The sequence below is a fragment of the Poecilia latipinna genome, unplaced genomic scaffold (genome assembly GCF_001443285.1).
Source record: "Poecilia latipinna isolate Pla-1442-1.1 unplaced genomic scaffold, P_latipinna-1.0 Scaffold2643, whole genome shotgun sequence".
NCBI classification, from domain to species: domain Eukaryota; kingdom Metazoa; phylum Chordata; class Actinopteri; order Cyprinodontiformes; family Poeciliidae; genus Poecilia; species Poecilia latipinna.
This window is the reverse complement of record NW_015115259.1, coordinates 46,593-69,008: the sequence shown is the minus strand read 5'-3', so window position 1 is coordinate 69,008 and position 22,416 is coordinate 46,593. Positions and strand designations below refer to the sequence as shown.

The following is a 22,416-nucleotide window of genomic DNA, read 5'->3' as shown; positions in this document are numbered from 1 at the left end:
ATCCACGCTATGTTTCAGTGTGGTATGAATAAAATGCGAGAAATAAATCTATTTTTGGATGATGAACCATGTTTATCTTGTCATTCTGCACAATGAGCTGAATACTTAGGGACATTAAAAAAAATCCCTAAAGGAAACTGCAGCAAAGAGAGGTGGCTATAACAATAATTAGACAGACTCTTGTCTAATTATCAGGCTCTGTTTGGGAGGAAAGCTTCCAAAATAAGCTTTTTCTGTCGAAACATCGCAAATGCAAACTTGTCAAAATGTCTTTGGCTGCTGTGTGCTTTGGCCAGACAAAAGTCAAGTAGGACCGGGCATCAAGTGGTCCAGGAAGGTGCCCTCTGTACAGCATGGTCTGAGCTATGATCTAGTTAGGAATATGGGAAATGGATTGAAATGGTACAAAGATCCCTTTCTCTGCATATGAAACGCGGCAGAAAAACAGAATGACAAAGAACTTTCCAATGGCCAAAAAGTGTTATCAGAAAGGTGCTAGCGAGAGTGCTGTAGCTGCAGATTATTCTACTGTTTTTAAAAGTGTGCAGAAACTTGCAAGAGAGACTGATCAGTCATACGGCGAACGTGCTGCGATGGTGGAAGAGAGACATGCAGAAGCTGGCAGCAGCCGGTAGGCAGGAACCAGCAGCAGTGCTGCTGGTTCCTGCAGCAGCGCAGCGGTGTGCAGCTTTACACCAGAAATAAATCAGCCAAATCAATAAGCTGCGGCTGAAATAATCTACAAAACATTTGTGACTATTTTACCTTTATTGTTCGGTTCTTTGCGGGTGTTTGCGGTGACACAATTATTTCTCAAGTTTGAACATGTCACGAGTGTTCCTTCAACTTAGATATTATAAATATGCAAACTAACAGCTGTCTTAATCCCAGCCCTGTTGTGTTTCTTGCACTATTGCCAGTAAAGATTTGTTCATGACTGGAAGCTCACAGGACCTCTGGCAGGACCCCGTAAACCAGCGTCGTTTCAGGCTCGTCACTGTGGGGAAACTGTTTATTTTTGGACTAATTAAATGCCACCGAAAAGTCAATGAGGAGACTGGAGCAGCAAAGGTGCTACAGAAGCTCCGGCGAGTCTCCCCTCCGCCCCATGGCGTCTGAAGTCGAGATGATACAGAGGCACAGCGTGTTTGTCTTCCCCGCTCAATAAGCAGGAGCAAAGCGGGCAATCAAGAGGGGAGTGTGAATGCTTCCAGTTAGGAAAAGAATCGGCAGGAGCTCTGCATTACAACAGGTAGCTAGGAGGAGATGCCGCTGGGCTTCTAAAAGATGTGTTGCATTGTCCCTTTTTTACTCAAGTCTTTGTTTTAGACACACACAAAAAAAAACAGAATTATGGAGGCAACTGAAAGGCAGACAGCAGGTGGTGGATTCAACTCCAGATAAGAGACCGTGGGTTTTTTGGCTTTGTGAAGAATTGATCACACTTGTGCTTTATTTTGAATGTACGTGGGTGATCAGGAGGCTCGGCAGAAGAATGACAAAACTTCTATCAGTTTTCCTAAAAAAAAAAGCCCAACAATACCTGACAGAGTCCCTTTCAAACATTATCCCAACAAACCCTATAGAAGATCATTTTCAGACCAGCAGTAAGTCAAAGGGCACAACTGATAGTATCTATTTCCGAGCGAGCTCCACATAACTGTGTGTAAATCTAGCTGACAGTACCGGCTCTGCCTAAACGCCAGGAAGCATCATCCATTACACTCCCATGGAACCCGTGCAATTGGGTTATCGGCCGATGAGATCTGCTGGTGCAGCTCCGGCCGCGACGTTAAAGATGAGGGGGTAGAACAAAAGTGACAGAGGGAAAGGGAATATCACAGCTAATTTCAGGAAATGCGATTGTGCACCGTACAATGTGGCTGGAGCGCAAGGGGAAGGGGAGGGGGGGGAAAGCGGTTCTTATCGCACACGAAGAGCTCATTTGTGAGTGAGATTGTTAGGGATTCTCTAGACTCGAATGGTGAGATAGGGAAAGCTTATGTTCATGTTTGCTGAGTGTGGGCAGGGCGCAGTTTTTAGCTCAGTCGGCTCAAGGGATTGCAAACTTTAGTCGGTGAAACATCACTGTTTCACGCTTATATTTAAATAAAATGCCTTGGAAGGATAGGCGTTTGGTACAGGCAGTCATGATCCTCAGAGAATAAACTGACTTTAGTCGTCATCCTACGACTTAGTGGAGCCTCTGGCAACGGAAGTATTTTATGACTACTACAACATCCTTATATGATGTTACCGTGCTACATATAACTCCTCCAACTGTTGTGCAAAGTGTGACTCACTGCAGGCTAGGCTATAACTATTAGCAACTGAACATACGGTAACCAGGAAAAAGAAAAAGAAACTGGATCGTCAAATTTTACATAACAAGCCTGTGACGATAAATTTTGCTGAATGACAGATTGTCCCAGAAGTTATTGCGATAAAATATATTGTTATTTTGAGATCACTTTGAAGTAATGCAATGATGTAATGGTAATGGCATAATAATAATACGATTTCAAAGTCAACTAATTTTCCATTCTAATGAACGTTTAACACTGGAACTGGAAGACATTTTAAATATCCAAAAATAAATAAACAAAAACATAGAGGCAACTCCTTAAATGAATCATGAAGTCTCTGTGAACAAAATTATTCTTAAAAAAAAAAAGAGCTATTTGAGGTCAAAACACCAGACTGAAGACTTTTACCATACAGATTTTGGTTGAAAGAGAATTCATGTGATTAACTGATTTATTGGTTATTTTGACAGGCCTATATAATAATTGATTTTGGGCACTGAAGTTGAAAATAAGTCTCCGTCTTCCACACGTTGGCTATGCACCCTACGTGGTTTGTAGCAAACATTAAATTTGACGTCTTACGACAGGAAAGTCTTGATTCAAGGGGTAGCTGTAAAAGTCATCTTGCAGAAACTACCTTTACTAGTAAGCGGTTTTGTAGCTGCACAATTAGAAAAGGCAAAAAAGTAGTATTTTTCTGAATGTTTCTCTTATAAAGCAGATGACTGCACGATGTTGAGATTGCATTCTTTTGCTTTAAACTGACAGACTTCTGGATTATTTTCTAAATAAGATAAAAGACCAAAGAAAGGTCATTTGGTTTTTGATGCAGGCATGTTTGGCTAGAAGCAAACACTTCATTTCAACTGACAAACACGGTGGGAGAAGAATGATGATGATGTGGCGCTAAGAAACCTACCCAGGTGACGTTTTGCTGAGACGGGACAGGTCACCCATCAGCTCAGTATATTTTATTCAGCAGTAGTAACGCTCTAAAATAGAACAAAACTTAAAAGAAGTCAAACGGCACAAACGTGATTAACTTTTTAAGAGTCGTCTGTCACATATTTTATGTGTGACACCATATTGACCCCACCGAGCTCCACTCCGTGCCGCTTTTGGCTCTGTAAAGCTGGAGTCTATTTGCGATGCGAAAACAACCAGGGTGGAGCCCAGAGAGGTCAGCGTCACGGGTTTACGACTGAGCTGCATTTTGATGTCAACTTAACCACACACTTGATCTGTACGACGAAGCAGACACCGGTCAGACACGGCCGTTTGTGTTCTTCGGCAACAGAGAGGACGAGAGGATGCATGTAGATCACAATGGGAGACGAGTTCGTAAAAGTGAAATGAATGATTCATGTTTAGTCTGGATCCACTGCTTGACGAAGAGGGGCTGGGTGAGAAGGTCCGACCGGCGAGAAAGGAGACTAGAGCAGTATTGGTCTGCCAGTTTGCAGAACATAAAATCTGGCCACTCAGGCTGTAAACAGTAATCCACTGGGGGAATCAAGGAAACAAAAGAAAATGAAAGCAATAAAATATGCGGTGCGGCGGTGGGGGTAGGGGAGGGCGGTCTGACTGCAGCAGAGGTGATGCAAAGGAGTCGGGCAAGGCAGCAGAGTAACATATTGGATTTTCCCCAAACATTTTTCAACCTAACTTTTTTTTTTTTTTTAGCTGTTGAGTCACTGCGCTACATTACTGTACTTCTAAAAAGGTCACCAAAGTTCAGGTGTTGTCTTCTTTTATTTTTTTCAAAGCTGAAAATAAAGTTCTCCGTTTTTCACTTTTTTTTCTTTTAGTGCAAACTGAACACAATGTTTTATGAGTAAAATATGCATAAAGGTGATATAACTCAGGGGATGAGGCAAGCAGAAGTAGACATGGGGGGAAAAAGGGAGAACGCTACTTTATAATCTCTTCAGTTAAAAATGCGACTTCCTCGTGAGTTTTTTTTTTTTTTTGCAGCTTTTGTAAAACACTAAATGGAAATATGGTAAGATACAAAGAGACGAGAAAACGTAGCTGGTTACATAATTTTAAATCGTTTGTAGCTCCCGCTTTGACTTTCCTTTGTGCACAAAGCAAAAAAAAAAACAAAAAAAAAACACTGAGACGCAGGCTGTTGCAGGAAAGAGGTTCAGCTTGTAAAGGGATGAGAGCCATAACTGCCTGGGAGTCAGTGCAGTAGGAAAACCACAGCATGAGAGTCGGGCTCGGCTGCAGACTGACAAACACACACACACACACACACACACACCTACGCAGAGGAGACGTATGGAATTACAGCATGCAGATAACACACACAGCTCTGCTAAGTCAATCCCAGATCTTTTCTCCTTTCTCAGCTCTGAAATCAACTTTACTACGCAGTCCTCTGAGACGCCTGCAGAGAATTTTCTGAGTAGAGCAAACCCTGGGAGTGAGAATGAAAACGGAGCATTAAAAAAAAAAGAAGAAGAAAAAAAGAACCTTTGTGTCCTGTAAAGTTTTCATAATTTCATGTGGTGCATGCTTTTTTTAAGAGGATTAAAAACTTGTTAAAATGTGATTATGAGCCTTGGCTCCATAGTTACAGTACGAGTCACGTATTCCACACACACCCCCAAAAGTACAGACGTGGATGTGCTTCAAGTGCAAAACAAAAAAAAAAAAAAAAAAAAAAAAAGTTCCCATATCCCTTAAAAGCTAGATGCATTCATTATTAATCGCCCCCATGAATAAAGAGGCTGTTTTTCTCTTTAAATGTGCTTTAAAAGCTGTTTAGAGTGAATTATAAGATAAAAAAAGACACACAGGAACAGGAGTTAAAGCTGACAGAGTAACAATGTTTTTCTTAAATCTGCTACTCTTACAGGCTGTTCTGATCCCTGCTTTTAAGCTCAAATCTCATCCCCTCTTTGTTGGTCTTTTTTTTTTCTCTTCCCAAAATAATCCCTTGATTACACTTGTTCTTTCATTAACTGCAGGCGTTTTCTGCTGAGCTGTGCCGCTCTCCAGCAATAACAGTAAAAGCGACTGGATGTTTATGTCGCTGTCGCCTGGTTACCCCCGAACACAAACCGACAAGATTCACACATTCGAACGGCTTAACGTATATATTTGGACACTAAACCATTCCAACACTCTTCCAGAACTCCTTATGCGTTTGGGTTGACTTGAAGATACGTGAGAATTAGGCCAGCTTTGCTCCAAATAGTGACATTGAGAGGAAAGTGGCTGACGTCCTTCAGTGCGAAGGTCACAGAGTTGACCTACCAGAATTTTCTAAGTGCTACGGATCAAGTTCAGCCTGGTTCAGGCCTTACAGTAAAGGGAAATAGGTGCATTATATTAAGTTAAATAAAAAGAGCTACAACAACACCTCTATAGCACATCTCAATAATGTATATGGGGTGTGGAAGACGGCTTGTCGCGAGGACACGTTGCAATTTATCCAGTTACACAACAAAATTATAAAACAAACTGATAAATTGATTTTATAATGTATGCCAAACTCACAAACTATTGTTGTAAATCTCGAGTTTTGTTTGATTGTTCGGGGACGTCTGCTGGGTATTATTTTTAAAGCTGTTGGTGATGGCAACCTTTCTATCTGTCAGTAAAGTAGCAGTGGGAGACAACATTTTGTTTTTAGCTTATTTGCTAAGCTACTTAGCTACACAGCTCCTTGCAGTAATTTTGGCACCATAGTTATTGTAATGAACACAAGCGTAAAACAAATGACACATGTATCCCACATTCTAGGCTAGCATATCTTTTTAGATTTTAACTATCATTTACGTTGATCATATCTTTTAAAAAGTGCAATCCTAGATATGCGAAAGGAGTAAAATTGCCACACTCCTAGCTCAGAGTACTTAATTTATGCTAGTCACCCATAATACTCCAAAATAAGTAGGATGCTTAATGTAAGGCTGTTTAGTGCTGGATCTCACATAAAACAACTAAAAACTCACACTGTGGTAACATTTAAAGTTGCTGCGTCATCCTCCTGCATTTCTACACCAGATTAACTATAAGATCCAAACCTGCACGGACCTGTGTGTGTTATTAGCGTGAGGTCTGAAGTCTTACTTTTCGTCCAGGTTGGCAGAGTTTCTAGATGAGAACTGGACAATCTCGCTGTTGGAGCTCTCCTTGTTATCTGCTGTGCCAGTGGCTCTGATGAAGGGGTCCCGCTCAGCAAACGAGGCTGCTGGTTTACTGCTGTTCTCCAGGTTCAGCAGGTTCAGGAAGGACTCTGCGCAGTCCACCTGGTTTGGGGAGAGGGGCCACGCGGCCGTGGAGGAGATGAGCTGCTCCAGGTTCTGATTGTACTGATTCTTCAGATTCAGGGATAATGATTTCGCTGATGACAATTGCGAACTTTGAGCCGTCTGTGGAGCATCTGGAGATAGACAGAGAGTACAACATGCTGTCCTCAGACTCAACGGAAAACACAAAAGGAAGAAGTTGACTACAAATCCAATGTTGGCTTTTTTTATTATTATTTGCTTTGTAATGATCCCCCACGGAGCTGACTCAGCCCAGAGAAGCTGGCAGGGTGCCACCCACCCCACTCAGGTCGTTTTCTATCAGAGGGGATGACATGATTAATACAAGCATGAAACACAATGTGACAAATTAAACTGCACACACACACACACAGAAAAAAAAAATGTGCACAGACACATCCATGCACACTGCACAAAGTGAAACGGTGGTTATTTCTGGCAAGATCAGCCATTTTCTTTCAATCTGGCGTAAACACAGATGTATAAAAAAAAAAGTTATGAGGGCCAGAGAAAACGGTTTTAAATCTTACAAAGCTCTCCCTTAGGCAGTACAAATTTACTCTGCACAGTTTGAAATGTGAAATCGTGTGAGAAAAGATCGGCATATAAAACGAAGAGGGAGTCCAGGAACACTTCTCGCACTCGGTTATTAGACCTTAAAAAAAGCGGCAACGTTGCAAAGTAAAACTCAGCTTTAAAAGCAACGCCTTCTCAGCAGATCATTTTGGGTGACATCAGCCTGAGCAGCAATCTGTGTTTACTGCTTAATTGATGGATGTCACCTTGCTAACATTCAGCTAGCACCGTGTTCTCTGTGCCTTGCAATTACAGTCTTTCTGTTGCTTTCATGGTGCACCAGCTACCAAAATCATAAGCTAGTGTAAAAGTTTCAAGACCTCAATTCAGTTCAGACTATTGGAAACCTTACAGTGTCAAAGATGCCAGGGATGCATGAGACATCTACATTCCCAACGGGGACGTTGCCGCTCACCTTGCCAGATATCGTCTACATTAGAGCTGTGTCTTTGTGCCAATCTGAAGGATGGTTTCTATCAAGAAGACTCTGTTCTCGCTTAAAAATAAGACCACCAAGAAACTGGGTTAAGCAGCACACTGCCTCCACTAGATCTTGTGTGTTTTACAGCAGGACGTAGTTGTTGTGATTCATGGTTTCCCCAGAAATAAAAATCAATTGAAGCCACCTTTAAAGTCAAGTCGGAGCCGATCTCAGGATTTTCTGTTTCCTTTTGTTCCATCAGGCCACGCTTTTGTTGGTAAAAGAGATTCTATCCGTTCTTCTTCTTTTTACAGAAAACAACAGGACTGATTTATTTTGAGTATTGTTTTTAGTTATGATGATTTTGTTTAGAAAAGTATGTTTGTTTTTCATCATATTCCTTTTGGGTTTTAAATGTGTAACCTTGCCAGCTCTTTTTTTTTTTTTTAAGATGCTGACTAGTTTCAATAATATGCTACTCTGTTAAAGAACAGACAATTTCTTTGAAAGTGAAATAAATTAATTTGAAACCATTAACAAAAATCCAACATGACAGACACCATAGACCAGCCTCCAGCATTAAACCATATTTGAATGGTATTTGCATTATTGCTTACTAGGTTTTTTTCTGCCAAACACTGGATTAACGTTTCTTTTTGTCTAAAATGCATCTTATGAACATGGCTTCCCTAAAATGCTGGGTCAGGATGAATCCGACATTTGGCTTGCATCAAAATATTTTGAAAAAAAATTGTTAAATTAATAAATGCAATTGGAAGGTTGATGGAAGCATATGAGACAGAAGTCTATCCAATAGTACAAACATGAATTCAAAATCTAATCTTCCAACTCAAACAACGGCTCAAAGTAAAATGCTTGGACATTGCCCGGCTGCCCGGCTTCTGTTTCGTTTTTATTATACACTAAAGAACCGCTTTTATTCTTTTTGTTTACTTATGAGAAAAATGAAAGGCTGTGCCTCCACTGAAGAGATATTTTTAGCAAAAATAATAGTAATAAAAAAAGCCCCGACCGTCATCAAGGATTTATGGGATTGCTCTTTACTTGTGCCTGGAGGACAGTTTCTTTCTCTTCTGAACTGATAAGTGGAATCCCGAAAGTAGCACTAAGGGAAAAGCCTTTGGAAGGGTGGACTCCTAAAACAGCCCCTGCACCAATAAAACCCGTCCTTCAAATCGGCAGGCGGCCACAGAGACCAAGTGAGGCTTGTGTTGCTGCTGTCTGCTTCACCCGCAGGCGAAGACGGGAGCGAGCGACGACGGCAGCAGCAGCTGAAGGAGCTGACCTGACAGTGTTTGCGCGACAGACTCCCGCTGTCCCTTCCGGTCGTCCGTCGGGTCACTTACCGTGTCCGTTAGCCTGAGTGTCCTGTCGCGACGGCTCTCCTTGCGCTCTCGTCGGGGAGCGGCCCTCCATCTCTTTCAGCTGCTGCACGAGCAGCGCCAGGTGCTGCAGCAGGTCCCTGTTCTGCAGCAGCAGCTGGTGGATGCGGGCCTGGGCCTCCATGCGAGCTGCAGTCTCTGCTGCCACCTGGTCCTTCAGCAGCTGCACCTGGAGCCACAGCAAAAGGCAGAACGAATGTGCTTGTGTGTGAACGTTATCCGTTGAAAATGGCCAATTTGATGATCTTCCCTGATCTCCTGTTGCGTCTCACCTCCCACCACATCCAGAGAAGAGCTCTATGGCTCTAGGACTGGAATGTTGTAAATATCTGATAATACTGACTGACTGAAATTTGGTACTTTGACATGCATATTAATTTAATGCAGCTTTCAAAGATTCAATTAATTGACATTAGTTATTTTCTGTACTTATTCTCGTTTCAGTGCTGCCCCCTATGGGTATAAAATCAACATCTGCTTGTTTTATAATTGCAGGTGAAATAAAACCTGAAAGATTTCAAGTGGTTAAACAGATTCAACTGGCAGATTCTTGATATAAAAAAAAAAATGAAAGTCCTTACTGATGATGCACATGGACTAACATCTAATGAAAGAAAGACTTAAACAACTTCTCAAAAGATTCTGATGGCTTTTAAAGTTACCGGCACAGAGATGCCACTGGGCATGTTTTCGACACAGAAAGTGGAGGAGGATGCATCAGACCCTTATTTCTTATTGCTGTTCAGATTATTGTTATATTGTTCAGCATTTTATGCCCTTCCAGTTTTTTTAAGGGCTCTATTAATAAAGTTGGATTGGATTGAATCTTGAAGCTACTGGTTCTGCAGGAACATCAAAAATATTGCTACCCATTCAGAGATGCATGCATCCCTCTTGACTCAGGGCCGCATAATTAGTCAATATCAATAATTATTGATTCGTTCTTCTGTTTTAAATATCTGAAATACTGCCAAACTGGTGACCTGACCTTTCCTGGTTTGTCTGAAGTTTTTACACCACGCCATTGTTTTTTACTCTTAAGCAGTTATGAAGCATGTGACTGCTGCCAGGCAAGTTACTCAACAGGCTGTTGCTAGGTAACCATAGACTGAGTGAGTTACTTGATGCCACACACCTTGCCTAGTTGGCTGTGAGATGTTGAGTGGCTAAAGTCTTTCGTCTGCCTACATCTCCCAGAATGCTGTGGGTTTTTGGATCGGAGTTCAGTGAAATTATTGAATCTTCTATCAGAAGTATTATCTACTGATATTGATTATGTCTCTATCATTATATATATTATTACTGATTTATTATTCAGCCCAAGGGTTACACTTAATGCAAAATTTCTAATCCCAAAACCAGAAAGAGCAGAATTGCTAAATTGTTCCTACTGTACACAGTAAGCAGAGTGAATGTGGCTGCCGCTGTGTGTCCTACCTGTGTGTGTGTGTGTGTTTGTGTGTGTGTCCTACCTGCGCAATGGCCACCTGAGTGTGCTGCTGTTGCTGCTGCAGCTGCTGCTGAAGGAGCTGCAGGTAGTGCTGAGAAGCCAGTGGAGTGAGAGACGAAGAGCAAGGGCTGCTGGGAGTGATGCCTTGAGACGTCACAGTGAAGACGGACCGTCTGTCGATGTCCTGACAAATATTATTAAACACAGACGGAGATCATGAGTGGTTTTCAGTCTTCTCTTTTCAAATCCCACAACTATTGGATATGCTGCCAGCAGAGTCTGCTGTGTCTAATAACAATAAACGGCTCAATTCAGGCTCGGTTTCAGATCGTACGCGTGAATACTCTGGTTCGTGCCTCTCCCGGTTTACCCCACGGGAATTTCAAAGTGATTTTCCAGATGATCTCCAGCAGCATCATTTTCCCTGAGGAAATAGTGCAGTCACTAAACCTGACCAGCCTTTTCTTTCACACCGCCAAGACGACTGGAGAAAACGAGTAAATCAGCATATTGTCTGGGATCCCGCTGAGAAACATAAGTGTGTAGTGAGAGAACATGCTTGCACAAAAACACATGGGATCTATATTTGCACCTCTTCTTCTTTCTGCTGGCACACAAAATGAGGCTATACAATTCTGTAATGCCCATATTCCACCACTAGAGGGAAACACAGCACAACAAAAACTAAAGCAAGCTCAATGCAAATGACTAAGAAGTTTCATACTAACACAGCCTCCTTAGCCTACTGAAAAAATATATATAAAAATTATATAAATATATAAAATGACATAAGTGTCACCAACTATACGACATTTCCTTAAAAAGCCTGAAAGCATATTTTCCAATTAGTCTATATAAAATAAAGATGTGCTAAAACCACAACTTTAGGCCAAATGTCTGACACATGCACAGAGTTCTCAGTGAGAAGTCCTAATTAGGATAACTTACTGTTCAACATATGTTTAACAGCCAGTGATTTAAAGTCCTAGTCCTGAGTTATCGCCACACAATTTTACTAATCCTTGTTTTAGGTTATAATTCCACCTTTTATCCAAGTCAGGCAGCAAAAGCTCTCTAAAGGAGGCACAAATTAGAGAAATCCATGTTAATTTCCAGAAGAATATTTTTTTTCCATATGAGAAAAAAAATAAAATACAAAATTTGTCCCACGCTCATGTGACACCTCCACGTCTGACACAAGCATCACTTCCATCACAGCGTTTAAGTTTTCAAAATCTCATTGTTCAATCCCCACATGATTCTCTGCTTATCTTCCAGAGCAGATGTTTGAGAACCCTTCAGATGGATTACTGTGACGTTTCTGAGAAATCAAAGAGAGCAGACGGGGGTTTTTGGGATTAGGTGTCCCCCCCCTTTTTTTCACAAGGCGAGCAGGAATATTCAGGTTCCCTGCACTAATCCCTGCCTGTCTTTTTGCAGTGTAATAATTCCATCTCCCACAGGGACGGCGTCCCGTCTGTCAGCGCATCAAACATTTACACCTTTAAATACAATGTGATCTATTTATCGGATGCTAAAGGAGCGAGGCGTTTTGTGCAAACGTTATCTGGTATTAATCAATGGAGAGCTGAGGGTAACGATCTTGTCAGATACTCTACAGTTGCTAAGCTTAATGAGCCATCTGGAAGCTCTGCGCTCAAAAAGCCGAAACCCGACATTGAATCGCAGGAGCAGAGTCAATATCCCGCAGCGACAAAAAAAAGCAAAATGCAGCTTGAGCCCAGGAAACCTGCAATCATTCAAACCAGGAAGATTGTGCTGCCTCACACTGCCGGCGTCAGAACTGACAGGAGGTGGAAGTGCAAAGGGAATAATCTGACACCAAAAAATGAACTTTATGACTCATTTTACTGCAAGATTTACCCACTAATGAGAAATACGGACCTGTCAGATGCTCTCTGTAAGAAAACTCAGAGCTGAACGACAATGGAAAAGATCGAAAGACCATAATAAGCGAACAAAAAGCTTGGCGAGAAAGTCACAAGAGTTCAAAAATTGGGAAACAAACACAAATATATTTAACCTCAACTGCCAGATTTCACACAACGACATACAATGCAAAAGTTAAAGGTTTTAGAACGCATCAATTCTTCCAGTTTTATTAAAATTCAACTTAGTTATTAGGTAGGTGGACCAATTCTGAACATACCTATACAAATATGTCTTTTTCAGGGAACAAGATATAAGTTAGTGACTTAAAAAGGTTAATTAAGCCTTCAAAGGTGATTCTACCAGAACGTACAGGCCAAGCTGTGCCAGAACTACCTTGACCAGAACAGTCTCCAGATTTACTTAAACCTTATGTAGGTAGTTTGGGATGTACTAGACAGGAGATTGAGAGCAAAGGAACCTACAAGAGCCACATGTTTACAGGAACATTTGCCAGTAGGTTTTATTTAGGGGTATCGGAGTTACAGGTGCAAAATCCAAAGACACGGTCCTGAAAAAATGTTCACAAGTCAGGAAAGGATTAAACTGTGTATTTTTTGTGTTGTTCTACCACGTAAATCCCTAATAAATTACCTGTAGTTTGATGTTGCTACATGAAAAAGGGGAAATGTTCAAGGGGTACGAATCATTTTGCAAGTCTTTTTTACATGGCTGTTCAACATAAAACTCGGTGCAGAGCCACAGACGAGCTGAAACTGTCTACAGCAAATATAATATATTAAAAATGTTTACGTTTTAGCTGAATTCTGTTGAGAGCAAATACTTTTTAGGGGTTGTTTTTCCAGCAGGTTTACATTAGTGACATCTTTTTTATTTATTTTTTTTAGTTGGCCTACAGTTTTAAAGGCATTTTGTTAGAAGCAGGGTCTTTAAGTGCAGACTAAAATGGTTTGTAACATAAAATCAATTCCAAACTTTACTGTCGCCAGTTTTCCTACTTTGTTCTACAACTCAGCAAAGGTTATATCTTCCTAGGGATTTTTATGGCAGACTAAAGGGATTTTCCTTGGCAGACCATTGCTCTGTTGCTTTTAAAGTAGAGCCACATATCTTTAAAAATGTGCACTCTTGACTGCCTGGAGAGCACCTGAGAGCTGCCGTGGCTGGCCTGCAAACAAATGCGTTTTAAAAACTGATTTAAAAATTGTTCAATTCATTTAGAGGGACACTGAATCCCCAAGACCATGTGTTGTATCTGAAAATACAGTAAAATAAGTACTGATCTACAACTATCTGCTCAATTTACAAAGCACATAATTCTAAAGCACAAACGTTAAACCCGCTAATACTGAAGCATCAGAACGACACAGCTCTTATTTCAGTTTACGTAGCTCTACTGGTTCAAGGTGCGACAGCGCGTCCTTGAGCTTCTCACCATGATTGTCTGGCCTGGTTTGACCACGTTGAGTTCAGCCAGGCTCTGCAGGATCTCACCGACTGCCTTCTCGCACAGCAAACCGTCAATCGAAGGATCTCCTTCTCCTCCTCCTCTTTGCCCTCTTTCATCTGTATCCTCGTCCTCTTCATCCCGCTCACTTCCTGTGAGTTTACGAGCTGTAGAGAAAGAAAAAAAAAACACACACACACGCGCACACACACAATACTCCACTTTAGGTGCTATACGTGCAAATGTCTGGCTGTAAATTATTCATTAAATTCGTATTACACATAGATGGCATGACGGCTGAAAGCTATTCTTGGAGCAAACAGTAATTTATCCAGACGTGATGAAGAGCTTTTCGATCCCAGGGAGCTGCGGACTCACTGCGTAAATTACAGTTATTAGCTCAGATGAGTTTCAGCCCACAGAAACTGGTTTGTTGTTTTCTTAAGTTTGTGCCAAATCCTGCTTTACCGGGCACCGGTGCTTTTGCTGTAGGATAATTGATCAAAATTAAAAAGCTGGTAAGGTTTGATGGTGACATCACCTACAATAAGGCATGGAAGTGTAATCTTAGAAGCCCCAGTCAAATTTACTTGCAGAAATCAAATATTTGGAGGTTGAAGTGCCTTGTAATGATAAATGCATGGTAATTCAATCAATCTTATGTTAATCGTAAATTGTCTGGTTTCTAGTATCACAGTGTATTAATTATAATAACAACTCTCTTGCAGAATCATCTGCAATTAAGATTTGAAATAACATAAAACACAATTGGACGCAAAATAAACCAAGCATCTAAAGACATTTGGTTTTCTCTGCTGTTTTGTTCCACTGAGCAGCTGGAGTTTGAAGAAATGAAAAGTAATTTAATCCACAGCTTCCGAGGTTGCAATAAATATAACACCTTTAATCTCAGTCTTCTTCTTCCGATTCTGCCCGAGACTGAAACAGAAAGTCGACTCTCGCCCCCCAGGAGGTTTCATATCCAGGTCAGATCGCTGCAGCGAATTATGCACAAACAAGAAACTTTGGGCTCATTGTTATCATCGACACACCAACAAACAGCAGGTAGATGCCAGAGCTGACAGATTCGGGATTAATCATTGATGGTGAATTGGATGAGAGCTAATTGTGTCACCACATGTGTCAGATGTTCCCAACAGGTGCCCGGCATCACAATGAAATAATCCACAAAGTTTGACAACTGCTGCACTTCTTTTCTCGTGGGACGAAAACAAATCCGTAAAATACGAATTTATGTAAGCATTACAAAAGCAAATCCTTCAAATTAAAGAGAGAAACCCAGAGTTAGACTTCAACTTTTCCCAGCTTTGAACTGTCTCTTGTTTGTTTTAATTATAAAACGTCTCCAGCAAAGAATCTCTCTTTTTTAATTTTTTTATTGTTAGATTCGCACAAATTCTGAGTTGTGTTTTAACTAGATGCTGCTCTGCTCTGTACATTTCAAGTACTGGCTTCTTCCTCGCTAGGCGGCCTTTCAGCCGGCGTCAGTTCAGAGAACAACAAGCCTGCAGGTGGAGACGCTCATTCGCCAATCTGCACACAGACCCATCCAAGAATTTCCAGTCATCCTCTCCATAATATAAATCCTTCTTGGCTTTTCTGTCCCTTTCCTCCTCCGCTGGTAATTTCACCAGACGAAGTTAATCTTCCGGCAGCCGGAAGACAGCACCTTGCATTACAGTTTTCAGCCCAAAGGGATTCACGAGATCTCATCGTCGGTGTGTTTTTCCTGTGCTCTGTTACAGAAAGCGTGTCCTCACCGTGGCTGCTGGGCTCTTCCGTCGACTTGTCGCTATCGCCGTCCGCCTGTCCGTCGGCGTACTGCTCCTGCTCGACGTGCTGCAAACTCAGCTTATGGCAAACCTCAAACGCCTGACCCACAGTTCGCACAATACGCATGGCCTGAGTCTGAGAGGGGGGGAAGAGTTAGTTCACAGCTAACGTGGAGAAAAGTGAGCAGAATATCTGCTGCTTACACAAAAGAGAAGCAACACAGAAACACATTTTACTATTCGGTTATCTTTTTTTTTTTGTCAAAAAGAATATAATACCACTTATATATGGAACAACTGAGCCAAGATAATGTATGGCAGACATAAAGGAATGTCTCAAAAGAAGAAAAGGACAAGATGGTTTTCTAAAATGTGCATTTGTACTCGTCCTTTAGTGCAGCTCGTTTGTATTCACTGCAGGCTATAATTCTAAGTGGGTGAATATTAACTAAGCCAATGAAAATTGAGTTCAAGATCCAATTTAAAACTCAAAATGGATAGCCGAACCGCCATGAACAGAAAATGAATTTCGAAAGGAAACTAATATTAAAATGAAAGAAAATTAAGTGCTGTGGAAAAAAAGTATTTAACCCTAACAGATTTCTTCTATTTTTGCCTTTTTCCTCCAACTAAAATGTTTCGGATCATCGGAAATAATTATAACATTAGAGAAATAAATATATATAGATTTCAAATGACTTTATTTAATCGTTTAAAAGAGCCATCCAAACCAACATGGGTTTGGATGACGTGATTAATCACATTTTTTGGTTCAAATTCACTAGAGGTACCGACACCTGATGACTGCCAGACAATTACAATGGAAATACATAAACAACATAAACAGGATAAAAGATCTCAAAAAGAAACGCATCATAAACAAGAAAGGAAAAAAAATGGGCAAATAGTTCATAACTGGACTGCATAGGGTGTTTTTAATTAGCAATGTTTATCAGTTTTTCAGTATTTTGGTGATTTCCATATACTGCAGTCTTCTGCAGCCTGTGGGTTTTCATCTTGACAGAGCATCGTCCATTTTTGTCCCATCAATAAGCACCCAAAGGTGTGATTTCTCTGCAATCTGCACTTACTGAGGAATAGACCGAACTGTACCTTCTTTTTAGATTTGAAGACATTACATCTGAATGAATTACTGGAGCCGTCTCTTGCAATGTAGCTGAAGATCTTCAAGTCCTGGGAGTCATGCGATACGTAGAAAATCCTGGAAATGATGACAGCAGTCTGAAGTCATCAGTGAAATAAAATCGTCAAGATGATCCGCAAAGCTCGTTGGCACTGACTTTTAAATTGTCACTAATAATAATGACTTAACCAACAGTGAGGAAAAGTGGGAAAAGTTTAACTTTTTCACTTTACATAAAAAAAAACAAAAAAAACATAATCCTGTTCAGCCTGCAAGTTGGTCCCAGTTTAAGGTCTTTGAGGATTGACACTGGGTTAGATTAGATCATGTTCATGCCCAGTTCAAATCTAAATCTCATTCTGAAGCTACAGTAAGACATAAAAAATATTAAGTTCAGAAATCCTTTCCATCCAATCCGATTGATATTCAAACGAATGGACAAAATCCAGTCACAAGGCTGGATTATTCAATCAAATAACTCAGGGAGGGAAGAATGCAAATAGACACTCCAGATTTATGTATTGGCATATCATTTACAGTAACAGGTCCAGGTCATTTTATGTTTCTGACCAACTATGTAAAGCCATAAGAGGAGATCTTTAATCTACAATTGAGTTTTCAGCTTACCTGTATATTGGATCATGCATGATCAGCATCTTGTTCTCATCCCATGTCCATTCTTTTCTCTGTGTAAGACAGAAATCAGCATCGTCAGACATAGATACAGAGTTATAACTTCAACTAGTAGAGTTTTCCGGGGATGTGAGACCTTCTGCTTTTTCCTCAGTGCCACCTTGACTCCGTCCACAGACACCACAATGCTGACCTTCTTCTTCTTGATGTTCTTGGCTTTGAATTCGTACTGGAAAAGAAAATCAAAATAGGTGCGAGTTATCAACACAGGAAAACTGTTGGTTGCACTACGTTCTTTTTAGGGGCACCAGAGTAAAGGGGAATAAACATAAATCTATCCCTTCCTCTTTGTAGTTCTGCATTGGTCTGACACATAAATCCCAATAAAACACATTAGAGTGTGTGCTGTTAGTGGGAAAGGCACCATACTTTTGTAAGCAGGCATTTGCTAGACCTGGACACATTGACACCAACACTTCTTACTGGACAGAGTAAAATCCTGGTTTTGCCAGGAGATCAATCAAGAGAGCAAACACTTCAAAATAATATTTTTGCTAAGAAAACTGAGTTGTTTTCACAAAAATCTCATAAGAAAAGAGGCTGTAGAGCTACCTAATGTTTTCTCATCTAGTAAAGTGAACCATCCAAGCCGTGTGATTATCCTTGTTGTGCTTGCTTAGTGCAAAACAAAAGCTGTGCATGCACTTAACACGTTTCCCTCTCGTCAGCTAGCCTCAAGGTCTGCTGAGGCACCATGCATGTCTGCTCCGTCGCCTCAAATCAGCGGCCAATTTAAACAAGAAGCACTTAGGCTCCTTCTAGTTGCAATCCAGGAAGGCGTACAGGGGGACTATCGGAAAACATGAGCTAAAGCCGGTCCAATTCAGCTGAGAGGAGGCTGCTTTGCTTGGGGACTAGACTGCTGAATGCGCATTTAATGAACACGTATTTAATGTGATGAGAGGTCGGTTTGTTCTCATGTTTCTCCTGTTTGCTGGTAGCAGCAAGTCAATGTCTTAGCTTCGTTGTAAAAAACTGGGCAGAGAGAAACTAGCGAGTGTGTGTATCTATGTGTGTATCAACATAAGTGGTAGCCAAGCTGCTCATGAAGAGAGTGGGAATGTGCATTACACCAGGGAGCAACATTACAAGAGCGTGGACCTTAAATATTAACCATGATGCACTGCCTCTGCTGCAACACCTGCACACCCAAACTAAAGTTTTAGAACAAGTGAATACACTTTGCAACAAAAGGATAAAATCCTCCAGTTAAAAGGCGAGCTGCTGGGAAAAAAAAAACAACAAAAAAAAACAGGCCCATATTCTTGGCTGAACTCTCAAAACTACTTTTAACAATGTTTGCTAGGGTTTGTTTTTTTTGAGTGGCTAGAGAGAAGATATAACCTGCATCGTTACAGCTAAAAAGGTTTTAAAAGGAGCTTCAAACTTTTTTTGTTTTGTTTTGTTTTACTTGAAATGGCGATAAAAGGTGATTGTCAGTCGCTATGGCTGTTTTAAGAACAAAAAGCCTGTGTGTGATAAGGCTGGGTTTTCAAAACAGAATTTCTTCTGAAGCCGTTGTGACCTTAATTCCATCAATTTGTAATTTAGTTGCAATATCACATCAAGCTACATAATAGTTTGATGGTCACTTTTGGAGGTGATAGTGGACAATACAGTAATTTGCTGTTGCTAGCTGTCAGCTAGCTTTACTTGGGTAAAGTGCCTTGCCTAGGGGCACATTGACATGCAACTGGAGGTTGTTGAAATAAAACCCACAACTTAAAAAGACAGGGACGCTTTTAATTTATTTTTAAGATTAAGTGGCTGCTTAATTGCCTGCCACTTTTTGGTTTTACACTGATTATGACAATGGCAATATAGTCATACTGCTACCGACAACCTTTCTGATCTCCAAAGGAAAACAAAACAAACAAAAAAAAAAACAAAACTGCTGTATCGTAAATGTTATGAAATGACAATAAAAGCCAAATTTGAAGGCTCGGTATCAGATGTGACATATACAGCCGATCCATCTACAGTAGCTTTAAAAGGAAAAGTCTCACTTGGTAAATTTGCACTGTACTGTGATGTCCAAAACTGTCAATTTTGATTTCAGTTCTTTCACAACAAAAACTATGCATGGCTTAGTTCACAACATTTTTTCAGGACTTTAAAATAAATGCATCTTACATAAAGCATATGGAAATGCAATATTCTTGTCAACTATTTCATAACATTTCCAATGACAGACTGCTTTTTAAAATCTGAAAGAAGGAAGTAAGTCATGAAAACTGTCGGCGTCTGCAGGGCCTTGTTGGATATCTGTTGTTGCGGCAGGCGTTGTGTCTGGGAGAATAGCCGGTGCTATAATTAACAGGTGCTATGCACACATACTGTATGTACTGTATGTTAAAATGTGCAATAAACAGTTGGGCTGTGCTGCATCAGTGTGAATAATTTCCCCAGGAGCTTTACTATGCAAATGAGATGTTGCAGCGAAATAAAACAAATGTCATCACGGAGACCATGACCGCTATAAGAATGAAGAATAAAAGCGATGATTGGAGGTTAGAAGAGCTGACAAAAGAGGCGGGGTACCATCATCATCATCATCATCAATGGATCTCCTGGGAACGGCAACCTTCCCATTCAGCCGCGTGATGCTGCTATGCAACAATTAGCTCAGCATTATGTCAACAAGGCCCGTCAGAAGCCATTAGAGACGGCTATTGTTCTGTTTTCTTGTGTAACGCTTGGATATGCACACTCTGTTTGAACAGACTGAGAGCAAATAAATGGCTTAATTTACCAAAGCAGTTTTGTAGCTGCACAATGTTTTGCTTGCATGTTCATCATCTGCCTGTGTCCGCTTTAAAAGCTGGGCTCTCCCTGGCCTGAATCCATGGTGATTAAAGTTTCAGTCGCTAATTATCCAGACCTGAGTCCTGGGAGAGCTGATTAAACGGAAAATAGGAGGGGAGAAGCAGAAACACACCAGAGACACTAAAATGGAGTAAAAGGGAGAGCTAACATGTCGAGAAGTGAAGTGCTGTTACCGTAAGATGAAAAGGAAAGTTTCAAAAGTGAAATTCAGATTCGGTTGTCTTTATTACTGGAAGCTGATGAAGCCAATGAAAAACACACTTCCTGTGCTGATCCGGTTCTTTACCTGGAGCTGCTAATGAGCTGACCTAATTCAGAATAATCAGTTTTGTTTGTGGTGTCAGCTTCCAAAAAAGATGACAGAAACATCAATCTATTAAGAATCTGAGTGTAAAGAAAAAAAAAGACATTTTAATGCAAGCAGTGCTTTGGGGGAAACCTTTGATCTGTATCCTTTGCACTTTAAACAATTTTCCTGCTCTTTCATCAAGTATGCCACTTATAAATCCCCCTTTTTGATTTGAGGATTTCCTCACATCCCAAAGTTTGACTCATGAACTTCGTCTCTCCAAGTCTCTTGGCATCTTATAAAAAGTTTCCAACATCAAATTTTTCAACAAAATGTTTCAATGCCCCAAAACCAAGAGTGGTTATTTTAGCCACAGGGGGAGAAACAACAACAAATAGCATCAATGTAAAATTGCTAAATGGTTTTCATATGAAAGTTAACCCTCACCATGTTAATGTTATGTAAACCCTCAAAGCTGTACCAGCTCTGTGGCCTGGTCTGAAGTCAGCAACAGCAATGAAATGTAAAACATGGTGTCTTTTTCAAACAGGCTAATGTTGCTATTATAGTGTCTGAATTTGCTTCAGTATTTGTGTCAGAACAAAAACGCAGCTTTTCCATAATTTAAGCTTCATTCCAACATTACGCAGAAGCAAAATTCAATTTTCAAATTGCATCTGAAAGTATGAAATTTTTATCATTTCTTAAGTGCAAACATTTGTTAAATATTTATGCTTCTGATGCAATTATAGTGTAAAAACAACAAGAATGCAATCGGCATCAGATGAAGGAGAAAGAGGATTTTAATCCCAATGGGTTTTTATCCTGGTAAAATAAAGGTTAAATAATTCTTTCTTTTTTTTTTTTTTTAATAACGTCAGCAAACCCATGAAGAAATAAATGCTAGGTTTAAGCTCTGCTTACTCCACTGTGACAGTTGAAGAAACCCTCTGAACTGCAATAAAAATATTTAGGGTGGTAATTACAGGCATGCAAACGACTTTGGCTTCCAAGTTCTAAATTGCTCTCTTTAAAAGATTTGTGCAAAAGCCGCAAACTGAGCCCAAAACCCACGGAAGTGACTCTTGCTGTGGTACATGAGTGCAGGAGCTTAGTGGAAACAGACTGGGGGTATTTATTTCAAATGCTGGCTGACACCATTAGGGCCGTCAGCCTCATCAGTCTTTTGATGCATTTCCATCGCTGCTCCTCTCTACAATGTATTATGAAAAGTGTCAAAGAGAATGGTGATTGCCGTTGTGTGCACTGAGTGAGGAAAGAAAACTGGCTCTCATTACAGCGGCCTGGGTTATGAGTTATGGCCTGGCAGTTTAAAAAGAGACACAAACATTTAACAGGAGACCATTCTGTTTCTATTTGTCATTCTGAAGCAAATTTAAAAAAACAACTTGTAGTAGCTTATTTCTGCCTCGTGGCCGTCCTGCTTGCCTGCTGTCCAAATGTTTCCGATGCTTTAAATGTGCGCAGCATGTCTTTGCCTGCATGGGATTTTGCTGAGCAACAATTACCCCTTACACTTCATAATGGATGCATGCTCATGACTGCCCCCCAGAGGTGAATATGGGGTGTGATACTGGTTTCCAGTCCATGTCAGGACCTACCAGTGGGTTCCACTGTGAAATAAACACGTGTAGGTCATGGAATGAAAGGATGATCCGAAAGCGGCTCGTCTTTTCAGCACTGTTGGTACTGATCAGAAATCAGCCGGGCTGCCAAACATTCACAAACACCTTTTGTTGCCTCAACATGATATTGATGTTAGTGCCAATATATCTTGCATCCTTAAACTGGCATGTTTAACCAAATTGTGTCATATGTGATGCAATCTTTTGCAACCAAAGCTGACACTAATG

At 40.6% G+C, this 22,416-nt stretch overlaps 1 protein-coding gene across 3 annotated transcripts in view; it reads right to left on the bottom strand.

Annotated features, from left to right (window-relative positions):
- Nucleotides 1-22,416, bottom strand: part of LOC106938620 (carboxyl-terminal PDZ ligand of neuronal nitric oxide synthase protein) — a 67,453-nt gene that overhangs the window by 5,745 nt on the left and 39,292 nt on the right. For all 3 annotated transcript variants that reach the window (XR_001422664.1, XM_015020734.1, XM_015020735.1), the window contains 8 exons: nucleotides 17,504-17,596; nucleotides 17,362-17,420; nucleotides 16,704-16,812; nucleotides 15,579-15,726; nucleotides 13,786-13,964; nucleotides 10,462-10,623; nucleotides 8,954-9,158; nucleotides 6,390-6,702 (listed from right to left, as the gene is read on the bottom strand). Coding sequence is in view for 2 of the 3 variants with exons in the window: in XM_015020734.1 (XP_014876220.1) it covers nucleotides 6,390-6,702; nucleotides 8,954-9,158; nucleotides 10,462-10,623; nucleotides 13,786-13,964; nucleotides 15,579-15,726; nucleotides 16,704-16,812; nucleotides 17,362-17,420; nucleotides 17,504-17,596 (1,268 nt within the window). In the remaining variant the exon portion in view is untranslated. The remainder of the gene's footprint in view (nucleotides 1-6,389; nucleotides 6,703-8,953; nucleotides 9,159-10,461; nucleotides 10,624-13,785; nucleotides 13,965-15,578; nucleotides 15,727-16,703; nucleotides 16,813-17,361; nucleotides 17,421-17,503; nucleotides 17,597-22,416) is intronic.